Source organism: Aotus nancymaae, unplaced genomic scaffold (genome assembly GCF_030222135.1).
Source record: "Aotus nancymaae isolate 86718 unplaced genomic scaffold, 86718_ANA_hifiasm-v0.15.2.pri h1tg000019l, whole genome shotgun sequence".
NCBI classification, from domain to species: Eukaryota; Metazoa; Chordata; class Mammalia; order Primates; family Aotidae; genus Aotus; species Aotus nancymaae.
In genome coordinates this window covers 21,795,504-21,820,222 of record NW_026988431.1, presented here as the reverse complement: position 1 = coordinate 21,820,222, position 24,719 = coordinate 21,795,504, and the positions used below count along the sequence as shown (strand labels likewise).

The 24,719-nt window shown below is 37.9% G+C and overlaps 1 protein-coding gene and 1 non-coding gene across 2 annotated transcripts in view; both read left to right on the top strand.

Moving 5' to 3' along the window:
* The first annotated feature begins 352 nt into the window (after positions 1-352).
* LOC135275922 (U6 spliceosomal RNA) lies at positions 353-459 on the top strand. Its single transcript, XR_010343511.1, has one exon. It is a non-coding gene; the product is annotated as a U6 spliceosomal RNA (small nuclear RNA).
* A 17,186-nt stretch (positions 460-17,645) lies between these two features.
* Positions 17,646-24,719, top strand: part of KCNH8 (potassium voltage-gated channel subfamily H member 8) — a 341,633-nt gene continuing 334,559 nt past the window's right edge. Inside the window, exon 1 of the mRNA XM_012466726.2 lies at positions 17,646-17,931. Coding sequence (XP_012322149.1) covers positions 17,856-17,931 — 76 coding nt within the window. The 5' untranslated portion in view covers positions 17,646-17,855. The remainder of the gene's footprint in view (positions 17,932-24,719) is intronic.

Genomic DNA, 24,719 nt, shown 5'->3' with positions numbered 1-24,719 from the left:
GACATGCCTCTTTATACCTCTCTGGCATTAATGTCAACACAGACTTTAAGTCTGATAAGAGACATTTTACAACCTGTGCTCTGAAGTCTGTTATCTGGAGGCTTCATCTGCATGATAAAACTTTGGTCTCCAGGACCTCTTATCTCAACCCAGACATACCTTTCTATTGATCCCAGGTCTTTGGATAAATTAAACCAATTGTCAACCAGAAAATGTTTAAATCTACCTATAAGCTGGAGTCCCCCCCAACCCCTTTCAAGTTGCCCCACCTTTCTGGATCAAACCAATGTTATTTATTAAATGTATTTGATTGAAGTCCTGTGCCTCCCTAAAATGTATAAAACTATCCTGTGTGCTCGCTTCGGCAGCACATATACTAAAATTGGAACGATACAGAGAAGATTAGCATGGCCCCTGCGCAAGGATGACACGCAAAACTATCCTGTATCCCCAACCACCTTGGGCATAAGCTCTCAGGACCTCCTGAGGGCCGTGTTACAGGCCATAGTCACTCATACATATTTGGCTCAGAATAAATCTCTTCAAATATTTTGCAGAGTTTGATGCCTTTCATCAACAGTACCAATATTAAAATTAAATTAATGTTATATCAGTGGATCTATTTCAGTAGTCTGTATTTTGTTTCTTTCATTTTTATGTCTGTCTGTACATCAGTACTATACTGGATTATGGGAACCATATACCCTTGGGAGGGCTCCTGGGTGATGGGCTATATCCATATGGTAACTTCCATTTAAAATGCCTTGAACAGCTAAGATTTAAATGTCCTTGAATAACTAATGTGAAGGTACTCTCCAAGACTTAAGGGACTGTATTTTGAAGAAAAACAAAATTTAGTTTAGGGTTACCAAAGTTTACATGTAGCATACAAATGTATACTTAGTATACAAAAGAGACTGTGTGGTCTCTTATTTGCTAACTAGTGGAAAGCTACGGTGGTTCACTTCTGTTTGAAGCCTGTATTTGAAAACTGGAAGGAATCTCAGTTACTATGTAGTAAAGCAGTTCTCAAACTTGGGTTTGCATTGCCTAGGGAAGTATATATTTCCCAATAATCAGGCGTTCTTCATCATTTAAATATTTATTTTTTACTTTATGACCATCTATCGTATTTATACTAATATTATGTATAATCTTTTTTAAAACAAATAATTTAAAGTGTTATAGGTAGATAGATAGACATGAGTGGGACAGGAGCAGGCTTTCCCCTCACCCACTAGAAATGTCAGGTGATGGTTTGGCAGTTGATCTCATTGCCTCTCTAAAAGTGATAAACTGGCAGCTGGTGCCAGGGAGAGGCCATTTCCTAATGATTTCATACCTGTTAACATTAAAGTGTTAATAAGAGGCAGGCCCCAGGGAGAAGCATCTTCCTGGGCACGCACATTAAGAGACAAAAATGGTGAAGTACTATTTTCTGGGTACACTCCACTGGAAAAAGGGAAGAAAGCGTCAGATGGGCATGTATATAACTCCCTAAACTCACTGCGTGTGTTCAATTCCCAAGGGTAAGGAGAGCACTGCACATGAGGAAAGCTCACCCTAAAGGATGAATCATGGGAAAGAGGTGAGCCTAGAAAGTCCTAGGATCAAAGGTTAAATGCTTTTCTTTTTTCTCTCTTGGACCTCGAAGCCCACTTGGGTCTCTTCCAAGCGTTCTTTCCTTTCTTTCTTTTTCTAAAGTCTTTTAAATAAACTTCCACTTCTGCTCTAGAATTTACCTCAGTCTCTTTTTCTGCTTTATGCCCCTCAGTAGAATTCTTTCTTCTGAGGAGGCAAAAATTGAAGTTCCTGCAGACACCTACAGATACACCTTCAGTAACTTGGGGTAACTCAGATCTCTTCCACTCCTCACAAAAGAATGTAAACATTAAATAATATCTTAGTTATTAATAAAATAGAAAAATATTTTTCTAATATGTATTTTAATAATAGATAAATGTTAAATAATGTCATCTTGGTACAATCTAAACTCATCCAACAAACAGCTGAGTATCACACTCTGAGAAATACTGCAGTAGAGGCCTATAAAACTATGTTGCATGTCCTTAAGGGAAATTACCACAGAAAAGTAAGCAATATAGTATCTAGTCAGTAAGTTTCATTTTGGATATCAAAGATTTCAAATATTTATGATATGATTGATGTGTCCTAGCAGTTCAAACCTTGGACTCAAACTCAAGTCTCTTGATTCTAAGTCCCTTGGTTTTCCAGTTATACGTTGAAACAGATTCCAATGTTTAGAAACCTCTTCTCTCTATACCTTCTGAAACATGTAGATTCAAATTGTTATACATAGTTTCTGTGAGAATAGAGCCATGAGCCATATTAATATGATAAATGAAAACAACCCAATTGTTAAGTCATTATCCTTTTGATTTTGTAAATTTATAATCTACAAAAATCAGCAAACATAATTTTTGTCATGTTTTAGGAAGCGATTAAATGAAACTTGAAAACTGACAAAATAAATTTTTAATTTAATGAGCCATTAAATTATTAAAATACTAATTTAATTATTAGCTTTTAACTTCTAATTTTACCTGAATGCAATCAATGTGACTAAGTACTATTTAGCCTTTAAATATATTAAAATAAATTTAATTAAGCCATTCAACGGCTTATTTTTAAAGGACCTAATCCTTTAAAAAAAAATGAAAAAGGATAGGAAAATGTAGTGATTTCAACTACTCTCCCCAAAATTCTTCTACATATGCTTAAATAAGCATTAAACAGTAATTAGAATAAAACTGCTATCTGTTCTTGTTTTTTTGTTGTTTTATTTTGTGTGTGTGTGTGTGTATGTGTGTATGTAAGATTACAAAATGCTATCAAGGGAAGTGTTTAATGTTGAAATTTGAACTTAATATAAAGGATCTACAATGTGGGCTTGTTGATAAAAAAAATTCTTTATTTCCAAAATTCAAATAAACTCAGACTTCTGCACCACACTCTGCAGAAGCAAACAGCACACTGAGGCAAGAGACCTGCTGTCTCATCAAGCAGTACTTGACACCACTCCTTCATTCATTCATACATTCACTCTTTCCTCATTGAGGCAATCACATATCTGTGGTACTTGAATAATTTTCTGAATTGTTTTCATTTTTAACTATTTTGTACATTAAGCACACCCATGATATTGATCCTTGTGTATTTCGTAGTGGAAAGAATAAACCATTACAGCCACACCCTATTTGAATGTATTTTAGTATTTCCAATGATTTGTATAAGTTGTTTCTTTGGATCTACTCTCTCACTTCCCAAAGAACATTCTTACTGTCACCATAAAATTATCAGCTAAAGGAAAGAAAGGACTAGTGAAATATTAGCTATGAATTACATTCTTTTAAAATGTGTCATTATTTTGGAAAATAATATCTCTAAAATATCTGCCCTATAATGTGAAAGTGTTGACTTTTTTATTTTAAAAATTCCATGAGCTTAAAGATACAAAATTATAATAATTTTACTATTTCATTAACTTCATTATTTGAACTTTTTCATTTTTCCTTTTGATTAAAACTCGAATGTGATTGATTTGTCTTATGTTATATTTTATGTGTGTCTCTTTTAGAAAGAATAAGACAGCATATAAAATCAGATAATTGTGTAACAGAATGATCAATTAATTTGTATATAGAAGCTTTTAATTCTTGTTCTTATTATAAACTATGTGCATTATAGGCTTTATAGAACTTTCCATATATTTTCTCTCACGTCCGTAATTTAAAATGAAAGCTTTTAAAAAAGAAACCCGGAATTGTTTTTTCCTAATTTTTCTTAGAGCTCAAAATATTCTCAAAGTGTTGTAACTTCGAAATTCCTTGATATTATTTTGTCATATCTGGATTTGAATATATTCTAAGGCAGAATCTTCCAGGTCCTCTAACTTCACAGTGTCGATAACTCTTTGCCAGCCTTACTATATATTCTACATTTAAGAGGCAACAAATATGTATATGCTCTATACTTAGTTAAATGGTAGGGGACACAAATAAGATTACTACACAGAAAGTGAAGGTTAAACCACAGGTTATATAATAACTCCAGGAAGTTTTATAAGCTGATGTTACAGATGCTCTGCAATCCACTAGATATTGTTACATTTTCTACTTCAATTTTTCTTCTTGAGTTCTGCTAACCTCAAGGTAGCCTGAATGCATATACCAGGGAGAATGACCTGAAGTGACAGCCATACGTTTGAATTTTTAAAAAGCTTCTTTATTAGAAGGAAATATATCACTGTACTTTAATATAAAAATGAAGTTTCTGGAATATGTGCCTTGAGTATCTTGTGGCTTTAGAAATAACTTTACCACATAACATGAATTATCAAAGGCTCATACATGCCAGTTTGAGAAGCATTGAAGATAGTCTACAAAAGATGAACTGCCATAAATATTTTATCAGAATAATTCAACTCAAAAGAAAAGAAGGGAATTAACCTTCCATGGGCACATTAGAGATTGTGCATCAAGAAGTACACCATGTTAATAGTCTCAAAAATATTGATCCAGGAAAAAGCAGAGCTACAAAAGCAAAGTCACAAGGGTATTCTAGGAAGACAATTTAGATCTAAGTGCTCTCCCTTGATTTGGCAGTTTGACTTTGGAAAAGTCACAGCCTTTTTTATAGTGTGCCATCCCTCCCCTGCTAGAGTCATTGCATAGCTTCTGTAGTCCTCTCTAGTTTCGCCACCCTGTGATTCTAAAATGCACTGAATTTCTTATCATTTACAACATCCCATTTTGAATTAACAAACACAGTAGAGTGGCAATGTTCCCTAAATGCCAACCTCATCACTAGAGAGTGTTTTGGCAGTGTAATTTTAAAACACGTTTTGACTGTCTGCTATTTTGAGGCTGCTGCAAAGGTGAGAAAACAGCATTTATTGAGCTACTATAATTTGCCACTCATTGCATATTCAGCAATAAAAAAGAAATGACCCTTGACTGTTCCTTACAGTTTATTTAGAAGCAGTGTTTGTAGAGTGAAATTATATAAGACACATTTCAAGATGGCAGGAACAAAGGAAACACTAAATCTTCAAGATTTAAATCACTTCAAGTTAAAGTGATGATCAAAGTAAAAAACAAGAGAAGACTTTTAAAGCAGGTGAATTTTGAGCTAGGTCGGGAGAAGAAGATGGTAGCTAAGTAATAAAAAGAAGAAAAGAAAGGGATTGAGTTGAAGAAGTAACAAAAAATGCAGTTCAAATGAATCTGCAGTTCAAAGATTTTCAATTAAATATTAGAATGAAGAAATTGGCAAGATGGAAGCCCTGGCTAAGTTCACCTCATCAATACACACTGCCTAAATAACTCACCATGTGCAGAAATACACGTCTATATTAAAAACCTACACAGAACACTGGTTCAGGATAGGTACCATGAAAGATAGAAAGGATCTAAAATACAATCCTTGCCCCTAAGTTAGATCTGGTCTAGCAGGAGACCTAAGATGTGCAGCATTGGAAAATAATGAAACTATATTTTACAGAATGAAATCAAGACATCAGAAGAAAACATGCCTTGATATCACATGAGACATTACCAGACAGATAATTTGGATAGTGCTACTATAATTTTGAAAAGAAAGAGATCACTGAGCTAGTACCATGAGTTAATAAAAAAGAAGTGGATAGCATAATGTCTGACTGCTAAGAACTTAACAGTTTTTAAACGTCTACTTCATCAACACTTAGAACTGCTCACATTCCCTCCCCTTGATTTCTTTTTTCTTTTAGCTGAGTGATGACGGCATTGCCATTTACATCAGCACTGAGTATCTATTCTCATCTTCTGCTAAAACATTGGGTTTAAATAGATACAAAGGAGCAGCAGGAGACTTAGAAAAGACTGACTCTCTATATATATTTTGCTTGAGTGAAAGTCTAAAAACAGAAACCAGGGTAGAATCTAGGGAAGAAAAGGAGGGTGTGAGAGTCACTCTTTTCATCTTTAATGCACTAGGAAAAACTCTGAATTGTCTTTATCTGTGTGTGAGCAAAGAGATACAGTTTTTCTTTCAAGTTCTCAGGGTCAGCCAGGATTATTGCTGGGGTTCAATTTTCAAATGAAAAGAAATAGCTTCCAATCTTATTTTGAAAATTTCTATCTGAACGTGGATCATATTATATTAAAGTCAACGGGACCTTAGAAATCTGAACTTACTCTTCTGTCTTTCTTCCTCCACATGAATTTCAGAAATGTTAAGTGATTTGTTCAAAGTCTCAAAATTAGTTAACAGTAAGCTTGGAGTAGAGAACTTGAGTTTTAATATCTGGTATTTTGCTAGTTCAACAAAAACAAGTGAGAGTTTTCTCTTGGAACTTAGTGCCAGGAAATGTTTTGATCTCATCCAAATAATGAATGCTAATTTTCACTGATCCTCTTGTTTGTTTGTTTGTTTGTTTTGTTTTGTTGGGTTTTTTGAGACGGAGTATTACTCTTGTTGCCCAGGCTGGAGTGCAATGGCATGATCTCGGCTCACCGCAACATCCACCTCCCAGGTTCAAGCGATTTTCCTGCTTCAGCCTCCCAGGTAAGTGGGATTACAGGCACCTGCCACCACACCCAGCTAATTTTTTTTTTTTTTTTTTTTTTTTTTTGGTATTTTTAGTAGAGACAGGGTTTCACTATGTTGGCCATGCTGGTCTCGAACTCCTAACCTCAGGCGATCCACCTGCCTCAGCCTCCTAAAGTTCTGAGATTACAGGTGTGAGCCACTACGCTCAGCCCACTAGGCCATTTTTTACTATCTATTTAGGTGAGAGCTTAATTTAATGTTCAAATGAGTAAACCACATTCCTTGTACAATAAATTGCTCCTGCCTTTATAATTCCTGATGTTTTCTGTTTTTAAAAAATGTATTTTGAATTTCATTTTTAAGATAATATATACTCACAGAAAATTTGGAAAGCATGTCAGAGTATAAATAAGCAAAATTTTCTTATATTCTTATCAATTCATATTACTTTCCTTGAAATACATTTCTATATGTTTTGATTGTAAGCTGCCTTGAGATAGCTTATGAAATAGAAAGAGGTTACTTCACAGATAAATTTATTTTCTTAAGCAGAACTTATATCACCTCACTTTTCACAAATATCCACCCATCTGTTAATATCCATAGTTCATTTAGCTTAACAGGCATTTAACAAATGTGGCCCTGTTGAAAAATATTTGTATGTTGGGCCAGATGCAGTGACTCACACTTGTAATGCCAGCATTTTGGGAGGCCAAGGCGGGAGGATTGTTTGATCCCAAGAGTTCAAGATCAGCCTGGGCAACATAATAAGATTCTGTCTCTACAAAAAAAATCAAGGAATTAGCTGGACATGGCAGCGTACACCTGTAGTCCCAGCTACTTGGAAGTTTAAGGTGGAAGGATTGCTTGAGCCTGGGAGGTTGAGGGTGCAGTGAGCTATGACTGTCACTGCACTCCAGCCTAGGCAAAAGAGCAAGATCCTGTTAAAATATATATATATATGTGTGTGTGTGTGTGTGTGTGTGTGTATGTCATGATGAGATGCAAGCCCCAGTACAGGACATGAACATGAGATTTGGACTCATAGTGAACAGTTATAGACTTAAGAAAGATTCTATAGCCTTAAAATGTTGTGATATAAAAGATAACACATTAATAGAAAGTGCCTGTATGTTCAATAATTTGAATGAGGAAGTTTGGATCATATGTAATCCATATGATCAATCCAGCAGTATGAGGGAAAATGCTCATAATATTATTTTAAGTTCACATTTGCCTGATTTATAAATCAATAAATAAAATTTACACAACTTCACATGTACATATACTCCTACATTCAGTGTATCAATAAATCAAGGGAAAAAGAGATTGTATAGAAAAGAAAATCATAATAAAAGAGACATAAAGTCAATGTTGACACTTGCTTCAGAGGAAGACATGCTATAGATTAATTCCATTCATCTATACATTCATTTCTAATTCATTAAACATTGTCTAATACCTCCTATGTGCTAGATAACCTTAAATGAAGGTTGGATAGAGTAAGATAAACTATATGAAGCTCAGGGTGCTGTGGTGAGACAGAGAGCTAAACTAATAAATATAAAGCAATGTGGTGGTGAAATGATTGAGATAATAATTATGTTAACTATTTTTCTGCAAATATTTATGTGCCTACAATGTACCAGGGATTATGATAGCCACTGGGGATACAATAGTGAACAAACAGTAGATACTGTACTAATCATTTTCTCTATATTGTTTCATTTATCTCTCACAGCTGCCCTGTGAAATGTGTGTTATTATAATCCCCATGAAACTAAGAAAAGGCTTGCCTAAAACTGTGCAGATAAAACTAGGTCAGAAGATATACAACATCTATTATGAAAGCAACTCCTTCTATTTTGAGTGGCATTCAAATTAGGCTGAAGTGGAAAGTGGGTATGTGTGTGTTAGTCATGCAAAGAAGGTCTGGGAAGCACTTTCCGTGAAGTGAAGCTATCATAATCAAAGTCATAGTCTCTAGAGGAGCACTGTGTATTTTGGGAACTTCTAGGAATTGTGTTTTCTTTGAGTATAAATTTTAAGGATGGTGAGAAATAAGCCATGGTAGGCGAGATGGACTCAAAATCCCAGAGGCAAAATGAAAGGTGACATGCTGAGATTTGCCTTTTATTAAGATTATTCTAGCTGCATTGTGAAGAATGGCTTAGAGGTCAAGCAAGGTGGTTCACACCCGTACTCTCAGTGATTTGAGAGGCCAAAGCAGGAGGATCACTTGAGGACAGGCGTTTGAGACCAGAATAGGCAATATAGCAAGGATCTGTCTCTACAAAATATATATAGTTTTAATAGCTGGCTGTGGTGGTGCATGCCTATAGTCCTAGTTACTCAGCAGGCTGAAGTGGGAGGATCACTTGAGCTCAGGAGTTAGAGATTACAGGGAACTGTGGTTGCATCACTGCACTCCAGTCTGGGCAATAGACTGGAGCCAAAAATGGCTCTTAAAAATAATAATAAGGACTTTGGGATCTCACATAGATTACTTGATGGTATACACAGAAGTTTATGTAAAATGATTTGTTAAGGAATAATATTGAGGCCACAGTTAGGAATTGTCAGAAGCTTAGAGGCCTGGGCTTCAGATAAAGATTAGGAAAATGTTCTCAGAGAAAAGATATTTAAAATATGACAGTAACTGAAATGTAGAGTTTAGTGGCCCAGTTTATGGAATCTTGAGGGAGACTAGAATATAAAGGGTGGCTAAGGGAAGAGGTTTATTATTATTTTTTTCTTTTTTTAAAGAAACCCAACCATTCAACAGAAAAGGCTCTTTCTGTCCAAAATAGGAAAGTTTTCTATCTTAGAAATTTGGAAAGTTTTAAGAAGGAATTAATTGACAGAGTCAAATACAACAAAAATTAGGAATATATGGATTAAAAATATCCATTATTTTAGAAAATTAAGTGATTATTGACTTTGATAAGAGACATCTTTTTAGAATGGTCGAAGAAGCAACCAGATCACAGTAATTTTAGATTGATTTTTCAGAAAAATTACATGTAAAAGAAATGTGAAAGATCAGATAGATCAAGGAAAGATATATCTCAGGATCAGAGTAGCTGGAATATTTATAGGTTGAGAGAACAAACCGGGAGGGAGAGAAAAAGAGACAGAAGTAAAGATATAGGAGAGAAGGACAGGGCAAATGAAACATGATTCTGGAAACGGACAATGAAAATTTCAGGTGGCTGTGTAATACTTTTGGAGAGAACACATAATCTTCTGAAAGAAAAGAAAGTAGGATGGATATAGTTACAAATACACTGGTAGAGGAGAAAGAAAAACTGGAAGGTATTTACCATTAAGGTCTGATGAGACTGGAATTCCAGTGTTTGTGTAAGAAGCCTGAGCAGAGTATTGAAAATTGGATAGGCACTGAGGGACACGTTGTTTCCTGTGACAGGAAATTTTCAAAGCAAGAGAAAGATGGTGAGATCTAATAAATAAGCCTGTGTTATCTCTACTTTTCACCTTCTACTCTTCCAAAGGGTCTCAGATTCACCGAATGGCAGTAAGATATGGAATGTATTCCTCATTATGTAACTTGACCACTGTGAAAATTTACCAAGAGTTAAGAATACTATTAATTGAAACCATGTACCTCTTGGAACCTGCTACTCAAGTACTGCCCAAGGTCTGTTGCGCTGACCTGAATTCTGAAGGTGGGAGTAAATGGGGAGTTACCTAAAATAGTAATACCTTGAATTTATTAAGCTACTACTGTAATTTGGTCATTATTCTGTGTGCTTTATGTTAGTCATTCATTTAACTATCACAAAAAGTCTGAGTTGGTGGTATTATCATTTATTTTTGTAGAGGGAATTTTGCAGAGTACTTTCCAGGTGCTCTTTCTCATAGGTGAGTAAAAGTACATGAGTAATTCTGGTCAGTAAGCTTTAGGAAGTGGTGATGTATATAATTTCTGGGTTGAATCACAGAATAGCAGGTGACTTTTCTGTTCAATGATCATGATGGAGGCCTCCATTTCTGGATATGCATCTGTTACATGGATGAGTGTCCATCAGCCTGAGTGCCTGAGTAACTGTGTAAAGCAGAGCCCCCCTCTATTGCTCTATAAGTGATAATTACATTTTGGTGGTTAATTTACTTAAACTTGAGGTGGGATATTAATTTGCTACCACAATATAATCTAACATACGCTGAGTAACAAGTGATCAAAACGAGCACTAAATCATAGGGTAAGTAAGTACTTCACTTTCCTCTGCAAATGGAGAGATGAGAACAAATATGGCTCTTAGAAATCTGCTATACAACTAACAGCTCCAGGTCTACTGCAGTGATCTAAATCCCTAAGACTTTCTATCATGCCCATGGTACACATTACTAATTGTTCTTTAACTCTCTCTTGATGAGCCTGGGAGTCATCTAGAATTATTTTCAATACACAAAGCCAAGTAATTGCTATTAATTTTTCAGAATTGAAGTGTTATATAAAACCTGCCTGTCCATCCATATTATGGACATATGTTTACATCACACCTTGTTTATAACTGCCTTTGAAATATGTGGCAGAAGCTATAGGTTGGTTGACTGCACACTCATTCTTAAACTGTTAGACCTTGTTTGCTTTTTTTATAAATCCTGGGTAATTAAGTTAACTAATCACTTACTCATTCTTTTAGCAGCTAAAGATGACTCTATTACACAGTGTTAGCTAATGAGACATAGCAGAAATGTTCTGAGTGGAGACGGAGTTTTTCCCAAGGAAGTTTTAGCTTTTCTAATAAAAAGAGCTGGTTTTAGCCAGCACTACCTTCTCCCCACTTCTGAAAGTAGGCCAAAGAAGTACTGGATGGAGCTTCAGCAGCCATCTTGCAACCCTGAGGAAAAGATCAAGATAATCAGAAATAATCGCTGATATTGTTGAGATTTTGAATTTATATCTGCAACTAACCACCCCAGGACCAGTTATTTTAGAGAAGAATAACCCCGTTTGTTTAAGCCACTCTTATCCACTTTTAGTCAAGTATTCTGTTACTAGCAGACAAGCAGAAGTCTAGTCAATATGGGGTACTTATATTATGTAGCTATTCAGGCACATACCTATACCTATAAAGTAAGAGTTATGACAGAGGCATATGAGGGAAACATTCAAAATGAGTACTTAAGTTGATTAGAAAATTCAAAGAAAGGTTTCAGTGGAAGTGATGTTAAAGGTACTCTTTGGGTCATGAGTTCAATTGGTGAGGAAAGTTAGCAAGTATGAGATGGTCATTTGAAATAAGGCTAACGGCATGTTAAAGAGATGGAGGCCTGAAAGAAAGTAACATATTCTGAGAATTGTACATAATTAAGCAAGTGTCAAACATTAAATGATGCAGGAGTTAGCCTGCTATGTGCATAATAGATAAGGCTGGAGGGCTACATAGGGGCTAATTCTTGAATGGCTTTAGCTGATAGGTGATATAATTTTGCTCTGTCTTCAAAGATACAAAGATTTTAAGGAAGGAGTACATGATTAATTTATATTATAGAAAAACACCATGCTGGCTGCAGTATAAAGGATGAATTAAGAAGAATGATTTGCGTCAGAAAGACCAGCTAAGATAAATAGTTATAGTAAGAAATAATGAGTGTATCAACTAAAAGAGTGGCAGCAGAAAATGGAAAAAGGACACTCTACAGATTTTATGAAGCTAGAGGTAATAGAAACTAGTGATCGATTATTTATTTTAGTGTAAGGAGAAGATAATCTCGATTGGTTCCCAGATTGCATTTTGGGCTAGTGGTGAATCATGGATGAAAACTAGGTGGAAAAGGAAAAGGATGTGCTGGAGTGAAGGCCACAAAGATATATGTGAGGTGTTTTTTGTTTGTTTTATGTTCAAGATTCATTGTTAGCTGTAGAATTTAGTAAATGGCCTCATGGTTCTTTCTTCTCAGAAAACCTCCCTGACATGCCAGGGTCAATCTGGATCCTTCGTCAAGCAGACATCAAGACAGGAGTAGACACTGAAGACACAGCATGTGAAGGATAAAGGTTGGGGAGGGGGCAGGAAGAGTCTTCGGACTGTGATTTAGGCTTCACATCTGGGAAGAAGAGGGAAGGAACAGTGGGTAGGAAGAATGGTGCACTACTGAGAAAGTCTTTGTCAAGCTAATGAGGAATCCTGGCACAGAGATTACCTACTAGAAGAGCCCCATGCAGGATAGAAAGGGCTGAGTTTTACTACTGGCATCACCTTTGGTCATCAGCTGGCATGGACAGTGTGGCAGATTTGAAGATGTGGCAACTGAAGGCTGTCATCAGCAACAACACTTCTCCCAGCAGGTTCTCTTGAAATAAGATCGGAACAGTGCACCTCCTTGCTACCAAATGTCAGTTCTTGAATATTCTGGAGTTCCTTTTCTTTGACGACAAGGGTTCGACTGTATTTTACCACCTCTTTAAAATTAGGGTGGCCATATGACTTATTTTGGTGGTTGTGAGTGGAAGCTTGAAAAAACAGTATATGCTTTGCCAGATTATCTTTTTCCCTTCAAAGAGAATACATTTTGAGCAGAACTTCCATCAGTCTGGGCCCCAGTAATGAGTAGATTCTTGCCAACTCAGGTGGGACATGTAGACTGAGCAAGAAATAGCATTGTTGTAATAAGCCATTGAGATGCTATGTTTTTTACTAAAGCGCAACCTAGATTGCTCTGACTGAAACCATAGCTTTGGAGATTGTGCTAGAGTATTTCAGTTTCTATATATACTGAGAAATAGGCAGTGATCACTGGGGAACAGAAGGCAGTGAACACTGGGGAACAGGAGGCAGTGAGCATACCACTGGAATTCTGCTTGGTTGGATATTAGAGCAGAACAATTTGAAAGCATTAGTCAAAGAAATGAACTAGCTTGATTTTCCTTCTGAGCTTCTAATACCATTATATTTAGAGGAAAAGCTCACAAGCCATAGGTTGGAACAAAATATTAATACATATATGTGTTATGAGCTAATAGGACCATACACTGTAATAATTGGTCAACAATATTTATTGTGGATAAACAACATGTATTAGATATGTTAGAACACAAAAAAGAGAACAATGATTATTATCATGTTTTATTGTATGCCACATATTATGAGATTCAAAGGCTCTCACAAATATATTCTTCTACTCAGTGAAGTAAGTAGAGACAATATTATTATTCCAGTTTTACACTTAAGGAAATGGAAACTCACAAAGTTAAATGACAAAGGGAATAAGTGGTTGAGACAAAACTAGAACTCAACACATCTGAGTAGATGCTCTTTTATATTAGCCTGTAAATTAAAATATTTCCTTCTTATGAAGGCTAGGATTCTTGTTGCCAGAAAAAGTTTAAGAATATTTTCAGGGCCTACAGTCAAATACGTATGCATCAATAAGGCATTTGCAGCTATTTTGTGTCAAGGTATTAGATGAATGCCATAATTAGAAAATAGACATGAAGCAGACCTAAAACCATCAAACAAATACGGAGAGCCCTGAAGCCCTTTCCAGTTCCACTCAGACTGAAAAGACAACATCAAATACTAAAGAGAGACAATCTTAAAGAAAATAATGATAAGAATAAAAATTGCTTTATCTGTGGCTTATAACTCTTAAGTGAATTTAATGTATATTTTCTCTCTTGTGTATTACATTTTCCCTATAAGGAATTATAGAATTGAACCTAGATCTTGTACTCATAAATTTCAAATGCTTATGAAGACATAAAAAATAGGTAAAAATGGATTTTTAATCACATTAAGAAATGCTACTATGAGGCAACTTCCTTTGAAACTCAAAATACTAACAAATTGATGGGAAGATTTTAAAACATGGCTCCATTTTATTTGATACTTCTTCCATCTAAAGGTTGGACATTTCCCCCTTTCTGATTAATCTGGGTTCTGTGCTTGCTTTAAATCTGGCAGTTTCTAGGCCAGGCCTTAAGAAACAGGCAGCTCCTACTTCCTGTCTTTTCAGACACTCTTGAAATCACCATGCTGTAAGGAAGCCCAAGTAGTTCCTGGAGAGATCCACACCAATAACTGAAGCCCCAACACCCTAGTACTGGTTGAGTTCCCAGCTGACAGCCAGCACCAAATTTCCATCACTTTGAGTAAATCATCTTGGAAGTGTATTTTCCAGTTCCAGGATAAGTGTACTCAGAAATAACCCGTCCCATTGATCCCTGCACAAATTGGAGACCTGAAAGCAAATATAATGTTGTCATTTTAAGTCAATAGTGTTTGGGGCGGTTTATCAGTGAACTTTGCCTAAGTTAGTTTTACCTAAAGAGGCCTTCTGTAGTACATAATTGAGTACCTTGGTCTGGATATAGGGATTTTGTTCCTTCCTTTACATTTTAGAGTCAGAGAAAATGATCTTCTCTGTCAACATGAATATTTTTAATGAGGGCATTAAATTTACTGTATTATGTGGTTATCCTGTATTCTTGTATCTTTGTCTTGTTTAGGCCATAGTGAAAGATAACATCCCTGTAGTGGGGAAGGAATCTGCAATAAAATGAGTCTTTGTGCCAATAAGTGGGGACAATGGGAAAATTTCCTCTAAGGAAAGCACATGAGATTTGATGATTTTGGGCAGATGATGGAGAAAAATCCTGACTCCCACGGTGCTTCTTTCATGGCCTTTGATTTCCAGGTGGCAAAATATGTTTAAAGGGATTTAATATACTTAAACTTGCATGGAGGTCATGTTCTAATGGCACAACTTGGCCTCATCAGTGCTACAAATCCTTAAGATGAACATGAGGTTTTTGGGCTAGATCTTAAAGTGGGCCTGGAACCCAAGACCAGAGTGGTGATGGCTCTCTTCTTTAAGAAAGACTTCTTGGTGGGCAAAGGATACAAGATGTGGTGAGGTCCATCTGCTGCAGTTCAACAGGATACAGGGCTTGAATTTGAATTTAGGGCAGGGATCTTGCCATGCCTAGCAGTTCCTTTACACATAATAGGTGTTGGAGAGGAGACAGTGAATGATAAATACCAGGCTCCTTTTGCCATGAAAATGGGGCTTTCTTTTGGATTGCCATTTTTAAGCCCCTCTGTGGCTTGCTTCTTGCAGTGATTTCATACATTAGGCAACCCATTATCAGGAAACAGTTTTTACACACACAGCCCTACAGTGCAAATTGTATGAAGCCGAGTCATGGCTTACAACTAATAAATTTCATCCTGAACTTCGAGCCACTTCCCGGGTGGCGTTTATCTCCGTTTTACATAGGCGGCAACAGCCTGAATTTTCTGGGACACGATGCACCACCCAAACACCAGGGACTCCCTCATCTTTCTCTCCCCAGCTCCGCCCAAGAGGGAGCCACACAGCCACCCGCAGTTGCGATCCGCTCGCCGCGTGGGGAACTCCACCGCGTGAGCTCGGTTTCCGAAAAGCGAAGCTGGTTTGGGATACAAGGATTGAGGGGAGGACGAGGACGGACCTGCGGCAGAAGCAGGGTCCAGCTGGGCGAGGAACCCCATAGTGGTGGCTTCTCTTCGGGGATGGCCGCCCCGCGCCGCCCACTCCGGAATCCCGTCCCCTCCCCGGCGCGCCCCCGCCCAGCTAGCCTGGAGCCTCTGCCGGATCTTCTCGAATTTCAACACAAAGGGAATCCTCGGCCGCAGGAAGTGCATCACGAGGAAAGGGGCCTGGGGGCGGGGAGAGGGGGGATGCCGCCTCTGTCTCCACCCCCTCCCTCGCAGAGCCCGCGGCAGACGTGACAAAACCCGCGGGGTTTCCCCCCGAAGCCCCAACAGCCGGGAGAATCGAAACGAGAAACCCCCTTACCCACAGTCAAGGGGGTGGGCGCTTCCTCCTCCCGCCACGCCCGAGTCCCCGGGGATCAAAGCTGCCCTGGCCGCGGCTCTGACACCTGTTTGCTTTTCCCCTCCTCTCCTTCCGGGTGCACTAGCACCTGGGCTTAGGATTGTTATTCTACCCTGAGGCTCTCAACTTCCCTTCCACACGTCCCTCCCTTGCAGAGTTTTCTGTAAAGTTTGGGCTCGGGGTGTCCCTTTGCACTCCCCGCAGGGCTGTGCCCCAGGCTTGGGCGACTTCCCCCGAAAAACGTCGGCGGAGAGGGAGTCCCCGCGGGGGCCAGGGGAGAGGACTGGGATAGAACGCTTTCCCTTTCCGAGACGCCTTCAGTTCCTGGCAGTCCGCCAGGCTTTCTTCTCGGAGGTGTCAGTCTTGGGCTGCGCAAAAGGGGACAGGCTAGGGGATTTGTTTTTGCAGCTATTTTTGGAAGGCAGCCTTACTGTTTTTACTTGGTATTTTGTAAATTAATAAAAATAGCAAACTTTTCTAGAAATGCTTTATTCACATTTTACCGGAGAATGGGAAACCATCCATTGCCCTTTTAAAAGGCCATTTTTTTTAAAGTTTGGGGTGGCTTGGGGAGGCCAATGGCATTTGGGGAGAAGGGCTGAAGTACCCCTTTTTGGAGCTCGGGGCCAGTTTCCGGGGCCAACAGACCTTGGTGACCGGAGAGGGGCCTGACAACTAATTCGGGTTGCCCTACGCCTGTCGCGTGGGCTCGCAATGGCAGGTGCTCCGGAAGGGGGCCACCTCCCCGTGGGGCTCCTGGCTGCCTCTGCTCCCTTGGACACCACGGGGGGGCCTCCCCCTCCTAAGTTCTAGGCAGAGGCCGGATACCTGCCCCGACCTGTCTCCTCCCATTCTCCAATACCACACCCACGGAACTCCAGTCTCCCCGGGAGTGGGACGGAGCCGGAACAAAGGGGTCTTTGTTTCCTGGTTCCCGGGGGGTGGGAGTTGCGCTCGCTCTCGTTTCCCGGCGCCCTTTGGAGACCGGGAGGCTCAGCGCCTCTCCCAGCTCTCAGCGCTGCTCTGCAAGACCCCAGAGACTTCGGTCAGGGCGCGCACCCCGGGCCACAGCGGGCTCTTTCCGGGCGGGCGAGGTGGGGAGCGAGGCACTGTGCGGCGACGCCTGGCGGGCACTGTGGCCCGCGGAGGGACGGTGGGGGCGTTTCGGCGGCTGGAGGGGGTGGAGGGGGCGGGAGAGGGAGCCTGCGCCAGGCTGAGCCTGGAGGTGTGGGGCGGGCTCCTGGAGCGCTCTCCGGGCTGCTCCTGCCACTGCCAGGGTGGCTGGAACCCTCTCCCTCTCTCCCTCCATCCTCCCACCTCCCCGGCTCGACCCCACCGTCACGCCGGGTCCCCCTCCCCTGCCGTCATCAGGTTCCCCTTCTCCCTTCTTGGCACTTTCCTCTGGAACCATCCTTCCGGACAAACTTTGATGGAGAATTTCACACCACGCTGGAAAAATGCCGGTTATGAAGGGATTACTGGCGCCGCAAAACACCTTCCTGGACACCATCGCCACCCGTTTTGACGGAACACGTAAGTCTTACACTTGGACTACTGGTATGGCATTTTCTGAGACTGATTTTTCTCGTACACGTTACTTTTGCTCCTTCCCTTACTACCTTCCCTTTTGCACCAGTAGAGTGAATTTTCTTCTGTTCTTGCCAAGGTGTCTTTTGTGCGGAAAAATTTGTCCCCTCACGGTTTGGTGTAGTATTAACACTTTGTTTTGGTGTAGTAGTTGGCTCTCTTGACTTCTTGGGTTTGTAAGGACTGAAAATAGCCTGCCTGAGGAAAGATCGACCCCCGTATTCACTGTGGGATCTGCATTTTTGTGTGTCTTTAGAAAATTGGTTGTAATTTTCTGAGGTGAAAATGAGAATATTGGTGTACCTTAGCTTTCTAGAGTGTCAAGGCTCCCTAGATTATATGCAGAGTTTGGAGTGTTCTTTCTTGGAGCTTCATTCCATGATGTCTTTCGGATAGGTTTGATTTCCTATCTGAGTTTAAGAAATACAGGATTGCCAAGTGTACGCTTTCTGTAGAATTTTAAGTGTTGTGAGTTTGTCAGAATCTTGATTCCTGCTTTTGAGCTAGAATAGCGTATCTCTTAATCCTGAAATGAGACTAATACTCAAGCAGAGACTGTTCAGGAAGAAGGACATTAATAAAGACTGATTTTATCATAAGATAAAGTTTTTACTTTACGAATGTTATTGGACATTTAGTTTATTTAAGCTACAGTAGGGAAAAAATAGATGGGGTGTTATGTGATTGCTTGCAGACGGTTCAGAATCATCTGCAAGTTGTTCTCTTTCAGGACCACGGTCAGGTCCCTACTCCCCAGGCCTGTCAAGCTCTCTTTTCGACCCTGTGGATCTTCCCAGAAGGCTTTAACTCTGTAATTAGGAGTCTGTACTACCACCTCCAATAAATACTCTTAGTTGGTTTCACTATGAATATCCTCACCTTCTTTCTAGCTTATCCTGCTTCTGTGCACTATCTTCCATTTTTCTGTTATACAAGACTCAGAGAAACTCTTTTATCCTAAAGTCCTTCTCAGTGGTTCAAATATCATTGTTTTTACTCTGACTATATATTTCTTGGAACTGATATGGGCAAGCAATGCTAATTTCATTTCCATTCCAGTAGTCTAAATACACAATCTTATGTTTGAGTGGGAAGCAAGTCTTGGACTTTCATGCTTCAGGGGTAGTTGGAAAAGTTTACATGAGAGAGAAATGAATCACTTACTTTAATTTTGATCAATTTTTATTTTTAACATCTATCCTAATCATGGTAGTTGGTGTGGATATTTGGTCACTTTATAAGTGTTTTTATCTTTACATCTAGTCATTCTTTCCCCTTTTATATTCTAAATGTGTCAGATGTTATATATGAGGTGTAATGTTATTAGATATGTCTTTTTTAGATAATAATAATAAATATTGTAGGAAAACTTCAAGTCCCTGTCATTGCCAATACCACACCACTGAAGCTCCATACAAAATCACCAGTGCTGTGTTTTACCATGCATGATTGTGGGTACTACTATTTATTACCTGAGGTGCTGATCCGTTCCATGTGGTTGTTTTTTCTTGAACATTCAAAACTAAAAGGCTATAAACATTGATCCTGAATGCGAATATTGAAAATGAGGTAATTGGAAAATGGTCGTTGTTTATCTCATTGTCATTTAAAGTTGAATGAAGTATAATGTGTAGTGAATCATCCCAGCACAGCCTTGGGAATTACTTGAGTGTTACATTCAGATATCAATTGCTAATGACAGGGGCTTTAAATCATCAGCGTGGAAATATCTTGACCTCTGATTCTGACTATAGTGATATGCATGATAAGCAGGAGGGCATGTGTGAAGAGATGGATGCACTTGTAAATAGCTCTTTTTCTATGTTGGCTACACATTAATAAGATAGGTTAGATACTTTAAATCCTTATTTTGGAAGACTATCGTGACATACCTGTATTTAGTATATAGCAAAAAATCTAAAACTCTTTTGGAGACCATGCTTAATCTGTGCTCCACAGCATCTGGGGAATTCCTGGAGGGAACAAGTTTGCATGAAATCTGACAATCAGAGAAGCAAATTTGAAGGTGATAAGTAACATGAAGAAAGGTTGACTTTGGCAAGATTTTGTTTACTTTTGTGAACACCTCTCCTCCTAAGAAACCCCACTCAATGAAAGAGGGTTTTATTTCTGATTTTCTTTTCCTTTCTTTTTCTTTCTTTTTAAATTGCAGGATGACTTGAATAATCTGAAACTTAAAATACCTTAAACAAACTTTTAGCCACAAATTTTAGTATATCTAGAATCATGGGTATAAAATTTCCCCAGCTAGCTATTTACTTTAACTTCTTATATCATCATTTCTTCTTGATACAGTTTTATAATTACTGTCTCTAAAACTATTTTCCTATGATCATCTTTCCTTCTTTTGATTTTTATAGCTGTCACTTATTTTCTGTTGCAAGATAAAGCTACTTACAAATTTGAAATTTACAAAATTGCCACCTACTCAAATAAAAACTTTGCTGGAAAATGAACAATGTTAATTATACTCAATATGTAATATGTTGAGTTGGCATAATTTTTACCTTATTTGTGAGGTATGTTTTACAGTCATGCTAGTTTCTTATTTTATTCTGGACAATTTTTATGAAAAACAAATAAGAGAGCAAACAACAACCCTGGCAAACTGCCTTACTAACTTACCCAACATGTAGTATTATCATTAGCTTTATTGATTTATTTTATAGGAAAATAATAAAACAACCTAAGACATCATCTGAAAATCCTCCCAGGAAAAATAAATATATGACAACATAAAACTCTATAACATACTCCTGTCATTTATCAGTTGAGATATTATCAAAGGGCAACATAACAGAAGTTAATAACACATTTTATAACTTAGTGACACTTTATTATTTTACATAATTTAATATTTCTTCTTTTTAATATTTAAAAAGTGAGCTCTGTCAGGATTGAAAGACAATTGTGGATTATTAATTGAAGCTATTTTTTCTAATATCCAATGTAATTTGCAACCATTATTGAAAAATATAAATATTTTTGCATAAAATTACCACCAAATATATTTACTCTTGAAATATGTTCTATGGTTTGTGTTTAACTGAAGTGTAATGAGACTTAGAAAAACTAAGAACCTTAGAAATCTTAAATACGTATACCCCATTTAGGGGGGAAAAGTAAAAATAACTCCAAAGAATTTCTTTGAATTATTACATAAAACAAAACCACTCACTTGTACCACTCTAAGACACACACATATACACACACACTCCTAACATTATGGCCTGCAACTAGCTCACTTATACATAGTTTTTTGGTTTTTTTAAAACATATTTACTGTATTTTAAGAAAACCTTTTCTGTTTAGACTTTTGCTTTAAGTAAATAAATGTTAATTTGGACAAAGAAAGTATAATAAGAGAACACATTGATACATATATGAAAAAATAGTTTTTTTGTACAAATATTTGTCATAGGATACTATTTGAGAAAAACACCTTAAAAAAGAGATAAAGCTTTCAGAGGGAAATATCCATTTTCAAACATAATGGTGGATTAGCTTACATTTTCTAGCCATATCAAAATTTAGCCAGACTAATTCTCTTTTACGTTACTAAGACAAAAATTTAAGTTTTGAAGGAAGTTTGTAGCCCAGTGGACTCCATCAACAAGATTCCAATGAAAGTATTCAAAAGCATGGTGGTTTAGAAATTCATCAATATTGCGTATTTTATGCACTTCTATATAGCCTGTTCAAAATGGTCCAGAGAAATTTGTTAAAACTGAGGCCAGGCAAGGTGGCTCACGCACTTTGGGAGCCTGAGACGGGCAGATTACTTGAGGCCAGGAGTTCAAGACCAGCCTGGACTACATGATGAAACCCCGTTTCTACTAAAAATACACAAATTAGCCGGGTGTGGTGGCATGCACGTGTAATCCCAGCTACTTGGGAGGCTGAGGCAGGAGAATTCCTTGACCCCAGGAGGCAGAGGCTGCAGTGAGCTGAGATCACATCACTGCACTCCAGCCAGGGTGACAGAGTAAGACTCTGTCTCAAAAAAGAAAAGAAAAAGAAAAAGAAATTTGTTAAAATTGAAATACTTCCTCTACAGAGGAAATTCTCATTGTTTTTTTCTTTTTATCTTTTTGCTTTCATCAAGGTACACAGATCCCTTAATGTTAGAATCATAGGGTGAAGGATAATGTACCCATTGTCATACTCTTGACTTTGTAGATGAATTCTGTGCCCTCTAAAGGACTTATCACAGGGATTCTCGTAAGTTCACTACAATGAAAAATGTGTTCGAATTACAGGAACTGGATTTATGTCTTTATCAGAAATGATTTTGTTTTGATTAGTGCGATATACAAATGATAAGGAAAGTTGTATTGCATAGTTTTAAAAACTAACATCAGACAATTTTGGCCTTATTATATAGAGAAAATGGATATGTGATATGCTGAAAATTGGAATTATGTCCACGACATATTCTTTCTAGGCTCTAACATTTTTCATTACTTTCAGTCCAAAGGCCATGGCATAAGACCTCTTCTGGCCAATGAGACTAGCAAAGAACAAAAAGCCTTTACAGAAGCATATTGAGGATCCTGAATTACTAGTTTCTGAAATATCCTAGACTCAACATACTTCTAGGAGGGTCAAAGTCTCTCTAAAGAAATGTGTACTTTATTCATTCATTCAGTCATTTTTCTAATAATATTTAATGAATACTGACTATATGCAAAGCCATTGTGCTAGGATCTTTGGGGTGAATCAGGATTATCTTTTTCTCTATGGGGCAATGTAACATTCACAAATTACCATAATAAAGATTAGAAAAAGGTAAGTGTAATTTGGAAGGTGCAGACAAAGAGCTATGCACACTTGGGTGAGGGAAGAATAGTTTCTATGCAGGAATGATCTGAGAGGGCTTCATATAATAAATAACTTTGGGTGGGAATGATTGTATCATATATGATAGGTGCAAAAAACAATATTCTATTTAATTCGCCAATTTGTACAGCACCTGTTATTGATGCTAGAAAAAGCCTTTAGTGAGAATAACGAGCATGTTAGAGGGTGTCAAGAGTTCAATGTAGAGGTAAGAGGGCAATGGAAAGCAGCCATAAAAAATCTTTAAACCCAGAGTTTTTTGGTCATAATAAGCCATTGGAGGTGATAGATTCATATTTTGGTAAAAAAAAAAAAAGTATGGTGCCAATATGTTAAATATTTCCAAAATGCTTAACCTTCCCATGTTCTACAGTCTAAAGAACAATATAGTACATGTCAACTTTAGGCTTAGGATGTTTATTTTCATTATCTCTTCTAATAATGCTTTTTAAGAAAGGTTCTATAGAGTGCAGTGGAGTTGATGTATTTATTTTCTCAGGAATGTTTCTTTCTACTAGGAAGTTAACTTTCTTTTAGGGAAGTGATAGATTTATTTCTCACCATATAGCTGACTACTTTTCTCCTCCAGGGCTGTTTACCCCAGTTATTCTAGAGTTATGCCTGTGGTGAAGAAAAAGAATTGAGGGTTTGCTGGAATTCAGTGCTAAAGCGGTTGAATGGGGAAATCCCAACAGTGAAAGGTATAGAATTGGGGCCTGCTGCAAAGATAGTAGGCTTCACCCTGGCAATGTATATTTCCTGATATCATCTAAATGCTGTGTTTAAAATCTATTTTGATTTACCACAGCCTACAAACATAAAATATGAGACTTCAACTTTACCTATGACATAGTTCATACTTAGCAACTGGAGCAATGGAAAAGCTTTCTCAGTAATTTAAACAGTCAAATATAGTTATTGGATTATAAATTCCCTGGAAGATATATTTTGCTATCCTTCATAGTTGTTACTACAACCATCTATGGCACATAAACCCTTCAAACTCCACATGTCCCCAGATGAACTAATAATCTTTTCTAGCCTATGAAACCTATTTGTTTTCTTACATTTTCTATCCTCCTTATTGACATCACCACCCATCCAGTTCTTCAAGCTGGAAATCTGAGTTGGTCTTGACTGTCCACACATCTAATTAGTTATCAAAATTTTAATATTTTACTGCAGCAATGCCCTAATTTGGCCTCTCATTTCCCTCTTTATTGTTTCTCTTTTAATTTTGATCCTCTTTTTCGTATCTCCACTGAATTGCAGCCTTTCTCTAACTAGACCCCTGAAACCATCAGTCCCTTCTTCCACTCCCACTTCTTCAGTTTCCATTGTTCCCAGAGTGATTTCCATGAAAAACAATATTACCACTTAATCATGTAACACTCCTGCTTAGAGCCATCCTTTGGCTCCCTGGTACCTTTTGGATAATGTCCAATGTCCTTAGCATCATCTGACCTCAAGATGATTCTGCAGAATCTTTTCTAACCACTGTCTCCCAGGCTGCACACATACTCATTCTAAATTCCCTTGCTCTTTCATGGTTTTGGGACTCTGCATTTCACTTGAGGAGCAAGATGCTTTTTGTTCAAGATCCATCCTAAAGATTACATTCTTTCAAACTCCTTCTCTGAGGCTCTGAGTAAAGTTACATAACATTTTCTGTATAATTCCACATGGCCTTGCCCATCCCTCTAATCAGCTCTTAAATGTGCTGTAATTATATGCTTTCATATTTTAACACTCAACCATGAACTCCTTGAAACCCTAACTGTGTCATTATTCCAGTTGCTTAGACTTATAGTTGAAATGGTCTTTGCTTAGTAAATATTTCTTTGAGTAAAAGAATTTCAACTTCCTCGATGGCC